Source organism: Vigna radiata, chromosome 5 (genome assembly GCF_000741045.1).
Source record: "Vigna radiata var. radiata cultivar VC1973A chromosome 5, Vradiata_ver6, whole genome shotgun sequence".
NCBI classification, from domain to species: Eukaryota; Viridiplantae; Streptophyta; class Magnoliopsida; order Fabales; family Fabaceae; genus Vigna; species Vigna radiata.
The window spans coordinates 599,000-615,086 of NC_028355.1; the positions used below are offsets into that span (position 1 = coordinate 599,000).

The 16,087-nt window shown below is 33.5% G+C and overlaps 3 protein-coding genes across 3 annotated transcripts; 2 read left to right on the forward strand and 1 right to left on the reverse strand.

The window, feature by feature from the left end:
- Positions 1-1,440: 1,440 nt before the first annotated feature.
- Positions 1,441-7,147, forward strand: LOC106760144 (dihydrolipoyl dehydrogenase 1, chloroplastic). Its single transcript, XM_014643589.2, has 15 exons — positions 1,441-1,855; positions 2,316-2,462; positions 2,565-2,699; positions 2,861-2,969; positions 3,390-3,514; positions 3,707-3,832; positions 3,909-3,989; positions 4,647-4,709; positions 4,805-4,879; positions 4,963-5,041; positions 5,116-5,216; positions 5,416-5,529; positions 6,128-6,241; positions 6,424-6,495; positions 6,601-7,147. The coding sequence occupies exons 1-15, from the start codon at positions 1,556-1,558 to the stop codon at positions 6,646-6,648; spliced, it is 1,689 nt and encodes a 562-aa protein (XP_014499075.1). The 5' UTR covers positions 1,441-1,555; the 3' UTR covers positions 6,649-7,147.
- Positions 7,148-8,374: 1,227 nt separating this feature from the next.
- LOC106760230 (60S ribosomal protein L29-1) lies at positions 8,375-9,167 on the reverse strand. The gene is made up of 3 exons (XM_014643698.2): positions 9,033-9,167; positions 8,825-8,928; positions 8,375-8,681 (listed from the first exon to the last, which is right to left on the reverse strand). Exons 2-3 carry the CDS (start codon positions 8,924-8,926, stop codon positions 8,598-8,600), a joined length of 186 nt encoding a protein of 61 aa, XP_014499184.1. The 5' UTR covers positions 8,927-8,928; positions 9,033-9,167; the 3' UTR covers positions 8,375-8,597.
- Positions 9,168-11,840: 2,673 nt separating this feature from the next.
- LOC106760204 (GTP-binding protein SAR1A) lies at positions 11,841-14,341 on the forward strand. The gene is made up of 3 exons (XM_014643672.2): positions 11,841-12,139; positions 12,236-12,367; positions 13,712-14,341. Exons 1-3 carry the CDS (start codon positions 12,011-12,013, stop codon positions 14,030-14,032), a joined length of 582 nt encoding a protein of 193 aa, XP_014499158.1. The 5' UTR covers positions 11,841-12,010; the 3' UTR covers positions 14,033-14,341.
- Positions 14,342-16,087: the final 1,746 nt, after the last annotated feature.

The following is a 16,087-nucleotide window of genomic DNA, read 5'->3' on the forward strand; positions in this document are numbered from 1 at the left end:
AATTTTACTTTCCGAAAAAATAGTTAATTTTAATTTTATCTATATTTTCTTATAAATAATTTTTTAAATAATTCTTCTTTATTCGTGAAAAAATAAGAGACTTTTTTGTTAAATGAAAAATTACATGAATCCGGATAACATTTTTTGAATTCCATTTCAAATATAATAATTTAAAAAATAAATAAATATTTTTTTCATCACTTAAAACATAGTATTTTCCTAGATATAAATTAATAAATTTTATAAAATATATATTAATAATTTTAAATTGACATGTGTAAAACATATAAATATAAATTATATATATAAACTAAAATTACATTCATATTATAAAAACTAAAAAAGTTAATTATGAATTGAACTTTAAAAGTTATATTTAAAGAAAATATCATCATTAATAATTTTAATTTTTAAAACATTGGTTATGATTTGTATATTTAGAAATAGAATAATTACAACATGGATTGCATTAATGCAAAACATCAGCTAAAGGAGTCATGATAAACATTATTTACAAATTTATCCATAGATAATTATAAGATTTATTCGTAAATAATTATTTATAAAATTATTTGTATATGATTACTTATAGATAAAATTGTATGTAACATGTTTTTCAACTTTGATGACGAAACTTGTTTCTTAAAAAATATATGCAAACTTTAACATTGAAGTATATATTATATTTAAGAAATATATTAAAGTAAATAATGTCAACATACAGTATTCATACATAAGTTTAACAGTGTCAAAAATTCAAACATTATAAAAATACAATGATCTAAATTATTTGACTTTAACATTGTGATACCCGGCTACTGTCGAAGGCGGAAAGTGATCGCAGTGCAAAAGGCATGGAAAAGAAGCGGTTCCTGGTAGGCTTTGACAAATTGAACATACACCGGAAGGAATGAGAGGATCTAGAGACTGTATAAGTATGAGACTATACAATTAAAAGATAGTTTAAAGAAATTGATTTGGCTACTTATATCAACGCATTTCCTTTTCGGTAACCTAACTCATAAGTCGGTTAAACATGTTTAGTCCAGAATAATTATAAGATGGATGACCTTCTACTGGAATGCATTTACAAACATTGTATTTTTTTTTTTCCTATTAATTATTAATGCTAGTGATTATGCCATTGTCTAATTATTTGACTTCTTAGTCAAATAATCTCATTAACATTGAAAATAATGATGGCCATGATGAAAAGAATGGTCTAGTGAGGTAGGGACAATTTCGTTTATTTGTTTTTTTATTATTGCAGATGAAGTTTTATGTTATTACTCAAATTATTTACATTTTTTTACAACATCTTTATATCTATTTTTTTAGAATAAATTTACGTTTTTTATAAACGACCATTCTATTTTTATAAAACATGTTTTGAGCTCCAAAAGAAAAACCATAAAAAAAAACTTATGGTTAGTGAAGTTGGAAGTTGGAAGACATTATAAATCAGTGAAGACAAAGAAAGAGAGAAGAAGGTGGGTTATCCCTCTTCACTCCAAATCCAACCAGCAAATTTTCACGATTTCTGATTTCCTTCAAAATGCAATCATCCATTTCTCTCTCTTCTTCATACGCTTCCACCGTTTCGGGGCCACGTCACTCTTTTTCTCTTTCCGGTGGCAGCCTCGTCCCTTCGACTCTCCGCTTCTGTGGTCTCCGCCGCCAGGCATTCACTTCAAGTTCCCTCAATCACCACTGCCGCCGGCGTCTGCAGCACTCCGCCGCAGTGACCGCCGCGCTTTCGAACAATGGTACCGGTCCCACATTGTTCGACTACGACTTGCTCATAATTGGCGCCGGCGTCGGTGGACACGGCGCCGCGCTTCACGCCGTTGAGAAGGTACGCTCAGTGCTTCTGCTTCCGACATTTGGATCGCTGAAAACCTTACTCTAGAGAGCGCGCTCTGTCGTGTTGGAAAATTCAGCTGAATTTTGTAATGAATTAGAGGAGTTAGTTTAATTGAGGCTGAAATAAAAGTTCTGTTCACTCTTTTTATGTTTTGATTTCAGTTTTCTGCTAACTTTAAAGTTTTACTTTGTTACTTAAAGTGTATCTGTTTCCCTCTGTTTATTTATTGACTTGTTTAGACGCGAGAAATGTTGCACCAAATAAGTATTTGGCGCGTAACCTAGATTAACAGCAAACAGCCAAGCTTTAAAACTTAGAGGACTAAGCTGAAACAGGAAAAAAAAAGACGAGAGACAAAATGTATTTTAGCCGTTAATTAACGAATACATTGCGTATTGGTAAAGTATTATGTTATTTGAAGAAGTTATGAAGCGAGGAAGTGGTTTTTCAGGGCCTGAAAACGGCCATTGTTGAGGGAGATGTGGTTGGAGGGACGTGTGTGAATAGGGGCTGTGTTCCTTCTAAGGCACTTTTGGCTGTGAGCGGTCGTATGCGAGAGCTGCGGGATGATCATCACTTGAAGTCGCTGGGTTTGCAGGTAAAAATATTGTGTTGGAATTGAAATATGTTTAGAATTGTAGAATATAGTCTGCATTGCGGCAGAGAGATTGGTTGTATTATGATTAATTTGCTATTTTAGGTTTCTGGTGCTGGGTATGACAGACAAGCAGTTGCTGACCATGCTAATAATCTCGCTTCGAAAATCCGTGGCAACTTGACCAACTCTTTAAAAGCTCTTGGAGTGGATATTCTCACTGGTTTTGGAACCATTTTGGTAAGTGACATGTGCTCTGTGGTATGAAAGATAAATACTATTGTGATTGCCTTTGGAAATTGAATTATTTGTTCATCAGGCAAGGCTTGAATTTTGACCACAAAAAAGCAAATGTCAATTTTAAAATATTTGTCTGCTGTCTTGTCTGTGAATCCATGCAGGGTCCTCAAAAGGTGAAAGTTGGCTCTTCCAACAAAGTGGTAACTGCAAAAGACATCATTATTGCTACTGGGTCGGTTCCTTTTGTTCCTAAGGGCATTGAAGTTGATGGTATGCTGTACACGACATGTTTTATCTTTTCTCTTCATAACGTTATTACTTTATACTAGCATCTCTAGTTTTACTTAGTGAAAGGGTTTGATTATAGGCATATCTTCTTGCTACCAGAAACTAGGATGTACAATAGCATCTATGATAAAAATAATATCATGCCACTAGGGGCATAATAAGTAGAGTGATATCAGTTATAAACACAGTTAGCACCCATTGGAAAAAAAAAAAAAGCGATCAATTTGGCATTAGAGAGATTTGATGGATAAGATATTAGTAAAATGTGTATAAGGAGATCAATATCTATATTCAGTTCTATTTGGAGACTGTTCCTCATGTTTACTGTTTTTTTTTTTTTTTTATTTCTGTCATAACTTTTATTTAGTTTCAAGTGAAACCTCACCAAGTATATATATTCAGGGAAGACTGTGATTACCAGTGACCATGCACTCAAACTGGAGACTGTTCCAGATTGGGTTGCAATTGTAGGAAGTGGCTATATCGGTCTTGAATTTAGTGATGTTTATACAGCTCTTGGAAGTGAGGTATTACTTCTCCAGTACTTATTTTTTTTCTCCTTTCACCGTTGTATTTTTTTCATTAGAAGAACCTGCGATAGTTTGCCCTTTTTTTAGGATGTTTGAAAGTTTTTTATATTATTTCAGTGTTCGTAATAGATAGAAACCTAATTAGTGCATGAGTATATAGTTGCTAATAGTAATAATAATATACTGCAGGTTACTTTTATTGAAGCTTTAGACCAGCTCATGCCAGGATTTGATCCTGAAATTAGCAAGTTGGCTCAAAGGGTTCTCATAAATCCCCGGAATATTGACTATCATACTGGAGTTTTTGCATCAAAGGTAATCACATGTGGTGATTTCTGGTATAATATTTTGTTGGGTAGCTCTGAACTCAGTCATCTTCTCCTCTACATAGATCACTCCTGCAAGAGATGGAAAACCTGTCACGATTGAGCTCATTGATGCAAAGACCAAGGAACAAAAGGACACTTTAGAGGTATCCTAATGTTTTTCCTTAATGCTTTCAATTAATTAGTTAACTCTTAACTTTTCATCCACAGAAATACTAATTGGTAAAGACTGATTGGAGAAGATGTGACCAACGAACACATTCTTATCTTTTGTCGTATTCATTATAGTAGGACACTCTTAATGCAGCATGCTCTCACGGTATGAGAGACCTTGTAATGACCAAAATCACATTTTCAATATCCAAGTGGTTAATATATTCAACTTCAATAAATCAGAGGGAGAACTGTACAGCAGTAGATATGCACGTGGCTGAGAGTAACTGGGACAAAAATGGTTAATAATCAAGGATTTCACTTTCAAGCTTTTTGAAATTTACATTTGGCTGTGTTTAGTTTTAGAGGCTGGTGGCTTTTGTATCCCCATTCTATTTTGTAATTCGAGCTCAAATTCTTTGACATTTGAAGTGTTAAGGATGGGATTTGCAAGTGCCGTACCAAGGCAACTTTCTGGAAATTCTCAATTATAGATGACATTTCAAATATCTAGCAATCCATCCATCTATGTGTCTGCCCATCCATATATGCATACATGTATGCACACCCACCCNACCCACCCACCCATGCCTTTACATTCATATTTAGTTACTGATTTCTTAAAAGCTGATACTTCTGATTTGCTTTAGGTGGATGCTGCGCTAATAGCAACTGGAAGGGCTCCTTTCACACAAGGTCTTGGATTGGAGAATGTATGCCTTTCTAACTGAAATGCCTTTATGATAAAATGTTTTCCTCAAAGGAAGTGATTGGGTATTTGGTTATTTTTCTTTACTTCTTCCTGCAGATTGATGTTGTAACTCAGCGTGGTTTTGTTCCTGTGGATGAGCGCATGCGAGTACTTGATGCAAATGGAAACCTGGTTTGTTTCAAAAGTTTCATGTACGCATTATTTTTTCTTGGTCTGACACATTGTTACTGATTTAGGGTGTGATGTAATGATAGGTTCCTCATTTGTATTGTATTGGTGATGCAAATGGCAAGATGATGCTTGCTCATGCTGCCAGTGCGCAAGGAATTTCAGGTAAGAAACAAGTAATTCTGCTTGTAATGTTTGAGTCATTTGCTTCCTTTACCTAATAAAATGTTGTTGGATAGTGGTTGAACAAGTCACTGGAAGAGATCATGTGCTCAATCATTTAAGCATACCAGCTGCTTGTTTTACTCATCCTGAAATCAGCATGGTTGGATTGACCGAGGTGTATAATATTTTCTTTTTGTTTATGTTTTGGCTTCCACCTGCTCCTTTTTTCATTCTTTCATATGCATGGCTATCTGTCCTCTCCTCTGTTGTTCTGCTCTGTTACTCCCTTTCCCATTCCATTATTTTACATCTAAAATTTCTTCTTGTTGACCTTCACTCTGTTGAAGTATTATGGTTAAACACATTATATGCAGCCTCAAGCAAGGGAGAAAGGAGAAAAGGAAGGTTTTGAAGTAAGCGTTGCCAGAACAAGTTTTAAAGCTAACACAAAGGCCTTAGCTGAAAATGAAGGGGAGGGTCTTGCAAAGGTTATATTTCTCTTATTCTACAAAAGTTTATTTGGGTTGGATTGTAAAGGAAATAATGTTAAAACATCTATTTTTTAAATTCTGTTTAGTGCAATGATTTTTTAATTGTGATTATAATAGGGTTATTTTTGGAAATTTATTCGATTCCCCTTGCTAAATTTGATTTTGTTATCTCGATCTTGTAACCATTTTACAACCTTGAAAAAAGTGAGAATGGATTTTGTCAAACCACCCAAATACGATTGTGGACTCTCCCAAATAAAAACAAACTGTGGGTCTTAGCTCAGTTGATTTTTAAGATCGGGATGTTTTTATTGGGACTGACGGATTATATCGTCATACCTCCACCCCCTACCCCGCCATATCCTGATAGAATTCTCTTGGTCACCAAAAAATAATCTGAAGAAATTGGACCTAGTAGTTAGAGGCTAAGTGAGTTATCTACAAAAGATTATTATTTTGGTGATATCGGTGCTATTTGGTTTAGAGCAGGGAGTCCTGGCTTACTTCTGAAGCTCATTATTACCCTTTTTCTCTACGAACGTTGTTGTTCTTCATCAGCTTCTTTGTGTTACTATTTTTACGCTGTTTTCTGCAGTTGATATACAGGCCTGACACTGGAGAGATACTGGGAGTTCATATTTTCGGGTTGCATGCTGCTGATCTCATCCACGAGGCGTCCAATGCAATAGCGTTAGGAACAAATATTCAGGTAAATTTTCCCTTTCAAAACTGTCAAATGTGAAAGCCTGGGATTTTGTTATTAATGATCGCCTCTGCTATACTGAGAAATAAATAAGGTTCTTCGTGTGTTTTTAAATTTACCTGTTAATAGCCTCAAGGATCTTTTTATCCTTTATGGCTGTCTGTATGGTAACTCTCACATCAATGCAGGATATAAAATTTGCCGTTCATGCTCATCCGACTTTGTCTGAGGTGCTTGATGAGCTGTTTAAATCAGCAAAGGTGAGTTAATCCATAATTTATTTGCACACTTGCACGTTCATACAAAAATAGTTAGTTATGCCTGGTTCTTTAATACGTGCTCTCCTCTTCAATTACTAAAATCAGGTTAAAGCACAAGCTTCTGCACCAGTAAAGGAAGCAGTTGCAGTTTAATCTACCCTGAGTATTTTACGAGAGAGTTTCATGTACAATGGAGTTTCAATGCATTTTACATCTTCTGGCGGAACACCGTTAAAAGGAGGCTCGGAATGGATGAATGCCGCATATATTATTTTGTTGGCATATTGTAAGTGTCCAACAAAGATTATATTCCTTTCTCACTTCAAATACTGGTTTTCTCCAAGTTGCAGCCTAGATGCCGTCATGTTCACTGTGTAGCAGTTGCCTATTTTTCATGTTCCCAGGCCTTTGCGTGTACCCTATTTTTCAGTGTTTCAGTTTTGAGCACGAACATAAACTGTAAATTTTTCATGTTATGAAGTGACGATATAACGCAGTCCAACCCATAAAGCAATTTTGGTCTACATGTAGAATTTTCTGCCTTCATTCTGTAATTGGTATCGATCTTTGCTGGACATATGATATGCCAAGATGATGGTGTCAAGCACCACGTGACGATGTTATGATCAAAAGTTTATGCCGTTATGAATCATCATCTAAAATATGGTTCTCCGCATGTTCATGTACTAATTATAAATTGTAATTACTAATATTTCTAAACATATCTTTAATACCAACTCACTTTAAACTAATATTCTTCAAATCTAAAACACTTGAACTTTATAAGTACAGTATAGCTTTGTCTTCAATTATTGGTAGTTTTCAATACTGGTCTGTTGTTCAAATGAGAATCTTACAAGACACATTTGTCGACTCGTCAACTTCAAACATCAACTGACGATGGGCTTAAAGCACATTTAGTTCCCAATCCCTTTGCAACTACAGTAGTTGCTTTAAAGTAAAGCCATTGCTGAACATAATGAAGTTGTTTTACAGCAATCACTGCTTCTGAGTTATATGCAAAATCCAGTTTCTTCACCTTCATACAAAACTTCCTTATGAAGTACAGTTAACTCTGCGCTTGAAATTTAGGAGGTCGCAACTTTGGTTTATGCATCTTTAGATTTCTCCACAAAACCTTCTAGATAAAAGTAATGATATTTTTCATAAATTAAAATTGACTTGTAGACAATTTAAAAGGAATTTCATTCTTTTCTTGATTTCTTTTCTTCTTATAGAGAAGGTTCACTAAATCAAAATGTTACTTCTCACAACTCATGTAGCAAGAACAGAGGTATCATGAAAACTCCTATCTGTAACGAGCTATGGAAAGTGATCTGTCTAATATTACATTCACCAAACTATATATACAATAAAACTCCCACCTGTAGCCCTATACATTCATACACTTCAGTCAGCGAAATTGTGAACAGACTTTTAGGCTATGATGAGCATATCACAAAATAGCGATTAAAAAATTATAAAAGGACCTGGATATAATTTTGGAGCAATCATTTTTCTCCATCAGAACCCTCACCGGGCAATGACTAAAAAGACACAAAGACCTTAACATTCATTCCATTGATAAAAAAAATTCAAATAATCCACGTTCAACACCAATTCAACAACTCGTCTTGTTTATCGGTTTATGCATTGTAAAGTGTAAAACTTCTTTTCAACTTGGACCAAAATGGTTTCCAAACACACCCTAAAATCAGCCAGCCATGTCTCCTAAACCCTTTCGGTTTTTCCTCTTCCCAATTGAAACTAGATCCAAAAGCACGGCGACGTAGTGCTAAGCTAACCATTAAAAGCAAAACCCATCTCCCTTTCCTTTCTACAATTAAGATAACAAATATTCAATTCTCACCCACAGCAATGATTAAAAGGATAACATTCATTCCATTTGATAAAAATAAAAATAAAAATCAAGGGTCTTCTTCAACAGAAACCAGGAAAACAAAATTAGAAGAGTACTGCATTCTCTGAACAAAGTAATTATACTACTGAAAATTGATACCAAACAATTCCGAACAAAGTTTACCGTTTAAAGAAAAAAAAGTTTAAAAACCCTAAAGATTCCGTTAGAAAGTGCTGCCACTTTACTCTTCCTCGGAAGCAGTTTCCCCATTCTTCTTGTTGTGCTTCCTAGCGTACCTCTGATTCCTCAGAAACTTGGGGTCCATCTGCACCAATTGCCAACAGTAAAAATGCATACAATTTAAAAAAAGAAGAAAGAAAGAAACAGAATTTAATAACCCCAAAAAACATACACATTCGCATAATAGAAGAGAACCTACAAATTTAAAAAAAAAAATGAAAAATTTACCCCTTTGGTGGAAGTGTGGCGATGCCTCTTGGGCTTCTTGATGCCATTTTTGTGGGCCTTGTAGGACTGGTTATGAGCTGTGTGATTCTTAGACTTCGCCATCTCTACAATCAGAAAATGCAGAATCAGATATGAAAAACGGCAGAACAAATTGCGAAACGCAGAATTAGAAGAGCGTTGTGACGGAAAATCGAATGAACGTACGAACCGAAGAGAAAGTGCTTGCACAGATGAGCCGGCTAGGGTTGTTGGAAGATGACTTTGTTTATTTATATATTGAGACGAAAACTTTTAAGAGTTTTTCTTATTAAATGACGATAATGCCCTGGCCATAAACGCAACATCCACAAAATAGTCCAAACATAAATTATAAATGTGAAAATGTGTGATTTGATTTTAGAATTATAACAACAAATATATATGGGGCAAAGATTAAACTACTTTAAGTCCAATTAATTACAAAATAATTTTGATTTTATTAAATATATATTCAATCTATTATAATTTTCTATTTTATTAGGTTTAATCATGTAAATGGCTACTCAATCAAGTTTAAATAAATAAAACAGAATAGCTTGAATTGTTTTAAAGATTAAATCAAATTTAGAATAATTTGAACTTATCAATCTATCATGGGTATTTACTAAACTTATATACTTAGCTCAACCTGATTAACATTCAGTTATTTATTATTTTGAATTTGTTTAGTTTTAATACTCAATTTGTAATAACAAATCTTTGTTTAGTTTTACTCGTGATACTAATATAGCCTAATTTTTAAAATAATATTGTAAAAAATATACAAAAAATTACAAATTATAAGTTTTAATAATTATGATTAGATTTTCAATTATGTAAAAAAAAAATAGTTACAACGTATCGGTTTAAAAATATGTTTAGAATTTGATTTTTTAAAAATAAAATGTTGAACTAACAAATAAAATTATATTATGTAAGTAAAACCTAAAAAGGAGTAACAATGTGTTATTTGTATAAAAATTTAAAATAAAAATACTCTTAATTGCATGTAAATAAACAAAAATTAATATACACACGTAAAAATTACCATACACATATGCATATACGTGGAATTATACAGGTGGGAAAAAAACACATTGCATGAAAAACGGTGATGTAGGTGTTATGACTGTAAAATGGTAGAAATTTTCAATATTGTTAACAATTGACGAAGGAAGAGAGTTTTAATATCAGTTGGGTGTGAAGTATATATCAAAACTATTTAAATTCGTAATTCCTTTCCAATTTATTTTCTACTTATTAGTTTTTTCTTGAACATCTAAAATAAACCGTTTTAAGACCAATCCAAAAGGTCATGCATAAATATTTACAAGCATCTTAACAATACATAGAAATGAAAAAATTGAAAGTTACTTGTTTATAAATGTAAGGTTTAATACCCATGATGGTTCCTATTTTCATGAAGTGTGTTCACTTTGGTTTCATGTTTTTTTTCTGTTTAATGTTGTCGTTGAGTGTAAATTTTGTTCAATTTGGTCCTTTTTGCTAATGCCATTTAAATCGTTAACGGCCAACTATCCAGTTGTACAATCAATGACACATCACCCTTCACGTCATCATCATCTCCTACCTCCATAAACCCTAATTTCCCCTTACACAAAAACCCTAGCCACCACCTAACCCTAACCATCGCTGCCACGGTCACTCCCAGCCACCATCTTCTCACCTCCATCATTTTCTCTATCCAACAACCACCCATGGCCACCTACCAGCACCTTCATTGGCGTCACCCGTGCATCCAACAACAACCACCACAAAACTCATTATCGCGAATCAAATGAACCCAAAACGAAAAACCCCAAGTTCAGAAACCCTAACATTTCCAATTTAAACCCTCATCCCCCACTTCGCAAAACCCATACCCGCAGGGAAGAACAAAATCCCTAACCACTCGCAAAACAGAGAAGAACCAACAATTCCCCAAATCAATTTTGAAACGAAAATCATACATTCCAATTTACAAAATTCAGATAACACAACAAAAACCCCCAAATCGAAACCCTCAATCGCTATGGTGGCGCGTGGAGGTGGTCGCAGCGGCGTCATGGTAGTGGTCTTTTGGGTTTCGTTTGCAGGTATGTGGTGATTGCGGTGGTGGCCTGACGGTTTAGGTGTGGCGACACTAGGGTTAGATTTTTAGAAAGAAAATAAGGTTTCTATTTTTGGTTGAGCTGAAGGTTGAAGAAGATGGTGATGTGGCTCTATGTTTTGTAATGAATGAAGGTTGTTCCTCATTTCTGTTAATTATTTCCGAATGTGGTCCTTATGATGATGACTAATCTAGTCCATGTTAGAACATAAATGACAGTTTACTCTCTAATTGCAGTTGTGGAGATCTGACCGTTAACGATTTAAACGGTGTTAGCAAAAAGGACCAAATTGAACAAAATTTACATTCTTTAGGATAACAATGGGGACCAAAGTGAATGCACTTGACTAAAATAGGGACCATCACGGATATTAAACCTAAATATAAAAAATATATTTTCCTCTTAACTTCTGAATTACAATAATTAAAATTATTTCTTTTTCTAAAAACAATTCTTATTTCAATAATTTTTATCACAAATAATTAAAATAATGAATAATGATATTTTGACAATATTTTAACATCATCTACTTCTGCGTGTCATTATGTGATTGATTCATGTTAGTATTTATAATTATTATTGATTGTAAAATAATTTTGAACGAATTACATAATGACACTTAGATGGTATTAAAATATTGTTAAGTATCATTAAAATAATATAATTTAAAAATTCAATGAAAAAATACCTAATACACTAAAAAAATGTTATTGATACAATGTAGAGAGATACTTTGAATGAAAAATCACAATTACTGATCTCTATTAAGGGCTGCCAGCCACCACCCACCAGCCACCAACCTTCCTTCAATCTCTTGTGGGAAAATCAAACCAAAAAAGGATTAAAATTTTAAAAAATAATATTAACAAGAAAAAAAAAAAAACCAGAACTGCATCAGTGTATTGCATTGCATTCCCACCACATGCGCAGACACGTGATCTAGGATCTCTCTTTCTCTCTCTGGGATCTGCTTCCGTCTCTTTTCAATTCCCATTCTTCATTTTCATTCCTCCGATCTGCGACTGTTCTCTCTTACCCCAACACAACACCACACATCATGTTTCTCTTCGACTGGTTCTATGGCATTCTCGCTTCCCTTGGTCTATGGCAGAAAGAAGCCAAGATTCTCTTCCTGGGTCTCGATAATGCCGGCAAGACCACTCTCCTTCACATGCTCAAAGACGAGGTTACCTTCCTCTCTTCTTTTCACCCTCTTCGCATTTTTTCTCTCTTCCCAATCGTTCAAAAATTATCTTTTTATAATTTTTATACTTGGTTGCAGAGATTAGTTCAGCATCAGCCGACCCAGCACCCCACTTCGGAGGAATTGAGCATTGGGAAGATCAAGTTTAAGGCTTTCGATTTGGGGGGTCATCAAGTTGCTCGCAGGGTCTGGAAAGACTATTATGCCAAGGTTAATTTTTTTTTTTTTTTTTAAAAATTGTTTTAACCTCTTGATCTTTATGCTGGTCATCGATTTTTTTATGTTTCTTTGGTGGTTATGAGCTATGGGTTGTGTGATTTTGGAGTTTCTGAAAGTGGGGTTTGTGTAATATGAGGCCCTCCCAGTTGCATGGGGGCGGAACATGTAGCTGATGATAGGTTTTTGGGGTTTGTAATGGTTTATTACTTCGTTTTGTTTGCCTGATTGCTTTCCATAAGGCTGTGATGCAACCAACAATTTCATAACCTGGTTATTGTATTTTTAGTTCCTTTAGGAACTTAACTTTGACTCTGTTTGGATAAACTTCTTCATAAACATGCCTATAGGAAAAGGAATTAAAGAATATGAAATAAGTTTCTTTCATGCATAGGCTAAAATCAGATTTATGGCCAAGCTCCTTCTTAATCATTTGTTGGGTTTATTCAATCGACATGGCATTTCTACAATAATATTTCATTGGCTGATTATGACTTCTTAACTGACCTTAAAAACCCAGCATCTTTACTTCCATGCTGGCTTGTTCATTATGGAGTGCTAGATTTTCTGATGGGTGTTTTTTGCTGTGGTTTTTGTTGATGAATTGTTGCTGCTTCCGTAAAACTTTTGCTCTCAACATTTATAGCTTGGGTTCTGGCTTGCTTGTCAACATTTTTTCTGATTCTCTCTTCTGGTTAATAATCTAGTATGACTCAACTNTCTGCTTGATTTTTCACAAGTGCTCGTGGATCCACCATACATGCCTTCATAATCCCAGATGAGGCTCTTTGTATTTATCTGATTCATGGGAGGCAAATATTGACTGTGGGAAATTTCGCTGATAGCACCTCTCAATCTTTTTGGAGGTGTTTACTAGTTGATTTCCTAACATATCCTGTTTTCCCCTCAAGAATGAGAAAGAAATAACGTACACAAGAGTGGAGGAACAAATAAAAGAAGCGTAGGTTTTTGTACTAAGATGGTTATCAGTCTTCCTAATAAACTGAATCATCCTTTTAAGCAACAGAAGAAAATCAGGATTCAAGCCACAATTGTAAATTGATGCATTTTTCCACTTTGAGGGAGGAGATATATCTTGAAACTAAAATATGAACTTTGTCTGGTCTATGTTGCTCATTATCTGGATTCATAACCTTTTCTATTCACCAATTCTGCTAAATGGTTGATTCATCTTTCCACTATAGCTTCTTAAAGTTTGGTGATTTCTTTAGCATCAACAAGTTCTTCACATGTTTTTGCCTAAGCTGCAATGACTATGATGATGGTGATGATGTTGTTCTTGGATACTTCAGAATTCTGACGTTGCTGTCTTTCCAGGTGGATGCTGTTGTATACCTGGTCGACGCCTACGACAAAGAGAGGTTTGCAGAATCTAAGAAGGAGCTTGATGCTTTGCTTTCAGATGAAGGCTTGGCAGGTGTTCCTTTTCTTGTGCTTGGCAACAAGATCGACATCCCTTATGCAGCATCAGAAGACGAGCTCCGGTATCATCTAGGCCTGACCAATTTCACCACTGGCAAAGGAAAGATCAACCTCACAGACTCCAACCTTCGACCCCTCGAAGTGTTCATGTGCAGCATTGTGCGCAAGATGGGGTATGGTGAAGGCTTCCAGTGGCTTTCCCAGTACATCAAGTAGAGTATTTGTTCATCTGTAGTTCCCCTTGCTCTTGTCAACTAGCACTGTCTGCAGTTACATCAGAAGATCTTTTGACTTTGTTTTTCCTTTTGATGATTTTTGATTGGATTATTTGATACAACTGCAGTGATATTACATGATAAAATTTGTATCTTGAAAGAATTTTTTGGGGAATGTTCTCCTTTAAAATACTCGATTCTGTTGTAGGATGGTATGACTTGGCAGGAACTATTAATAAATCTGGAAGAATCTCAGTCCATTTTCTTCCTTGTTACATATGAATGGTGGCTGAGTTTTCTCTTATTTCTACCTTACCAGGTTATGATTTTGCAAATGAGAATAGAGAGGAATGTGCTATTGAAATAAAAGTATTTTAACACACTGTCATTGTATTGTGATTCTATTTTTTTGTCAATGAAGTGTTTGAAAACAATGTTGGGCTGTGACTAGTTTAAGATCATCTGGGAGGAACCATTGAAGGAAATCAAGGTTTTTCCAATGTCATCTTTTTCATTCATTGAAGGGAAGACTCTTTGTTTCTTTGTTCCTCTTAGATTCAAAATAGAGTTATATTTTGCATAAAATATTTCAACATTTAAGTTAGTCAAATACGTTAAATGATAATTAATAATACAATAATAATGTCATTAATTTATCATAGGTATTATGTTATTTATATAATGATTATGAGTCTTTCTTTGTATGATTTTGGTTCATAAGATTAATTATTTTGATTAACTGAGTCCTAATGATATTTGTGATATTTTCTTTAGTTAATTACCTTTAATCATTATTGATTCGTTTTTGTTAATAGGAAGTTGTTTAAGTTTATCTATATGGTCTACGTGTTAAAATTTGCACCGATCTTCTAAAATTACAAGAATGTTATGCAATTTGCTAATAGATGTTCAATAATGTTAAATACATAAGTTAATTGAACACTATAAATCAAATGACATACTTTAATTCCATCAATAATAACAACCTTTTGGAGCAACTAAAAAAATATTAAAAATTTTACATAAAAGAAAAATAAATATTTGCAATTTATAAGTTTCATAGATTTTAATTGCATAGATGATGATGACACATAATTTTATTAGAGATCTAGAAATGTAATTTTATGAGGATGAAAAATATATTCATTCCTTTTCTTTTTAATTTTAATGTTCATATATTTTTTGTCTTGTTGCACAATGAACACAAATTTCCAAAAGTAATATGTTATATTTTTGTTTTGTCACCATTGATTGTTTTAGAGTGTTTTGTTTTGTTGTACACCTAAATAAATTATTATTATTATGATAACATTGTTTCCTAATTCCATGTCAAACCCAATGACGCGTATCAGCCAATCAAAATGCAACGTTTGGCACACTTCCTCAACACTTGTTATGAATTATTATTAGAATAAAAGTACCTGATTCCTAACTAGGCAGGTTGTTTCAGAATCACGATAATATAATTTATTAAAATTATTTTGTAAAATTAAAAGCTATATTGTTTATCATGGAAAATAATAAATACGTTATTAATAAATACTATATATATATATATATATATATGTGTGTGTGTGTGTTAAAATTACATATTTATATTATTTTTAATTGAGTTTTTATTAATAGTTTGATTAACGATTTAAGTATTTATTGATGTGTAATTAAGAAGTATTAGAAAATCACAAGTTTTGGCACCTTTGTATTTTCAGTAACTTGATGTCTTAAATAATTTATTGCATCGAAATCTGTCAATCCATATAGTAGAGCTATTAGCTGAGGATTGATTTAAAAAAAAATGAAAGGAATAAAGAATTAAGAGAATACAACTAGTTTTTTAGTTGATTACATATAAGAGTAAATGAAAAAGAATAACAAAAAATTATAAGTATAAAGTGATATATATATATATATATATATATATATATATTTTAAATTGGGAGAAAATAAATCTTATCAGGACCCATATTCTTTTCCCTTATTTGTAAAGTCATAAACCTTTCTAGCATATGGAATTCACAAATTAATATGGCAGATGGTGGAATGCCGAAATTCACTG

What these genes read in the sequence shown, in the direction of transcription:
- LOC106760230 (XM_014643698.2), bottom strand. Translation starts at nt 8,926, where the DNA reads ATGGCGAAGTCTAAGAATCACACAGCTCATAACCAGTCCTACAAGGCC. An exon ending in GCCACACTTCCACCAAAGGG is followed by an intron (nt 8,682 to 8,824) that starts GTAAATTTTTCA and finishes CAATTGGTGCAG; the next exon opens with ATGGACCCCAAGTTTCTGAG.
- LOC106760204 (XM_014643672.2), top strand. Translation starts at nt 12,011, where the DNA reads ATGTTTCTCTTCGACTGGTTCTATGGCATTCTCGCTTCCCTTGGTCTA. An exon ending in TTCACATGCTCAAAGACGAG is followed by an intron (nt 12,140 to 12,235) that starts GTTACCTTCCTC and finishes ACTTGGTTGCAG; the next exon opens with AGATTAGTTCAGCATCAGCC. An exon ending in GGAAAGACTATTATGCCAAG is followed by an intron (nt 12,368 to 13,711) that starts GTTAATTTTTTT and finishes CTGTCTTTCCAG; the next exon opens with GTGGATGCTGTTGTATACCT.
- LOC106760144 (XM_014643589.2), top strand. Translation starts at nt 1,556, where the DNA reads ATGCAATCATCCATTTCTCTCTCTTCTTCATACGCTTCCACCGTTTCG. An exon ending in CTGGTTTTGGAACCATTTTG is followed by an intron (nt 2,700 to 2,860) that starts GTAAGTGACATG and finishes GAATCCATGCAG; the next exon opens with GGTCCTCAAAAGGTGAAAGT. An exon ending in ATACAGCTCTTGGAAGTGAG is followed by an intron (nt 3,515 to 3,706) that starts GTATTACTTCTC and finishes AATATACTGCAG; the next exon opens with GTTACTTTTATTGAAGCTTT.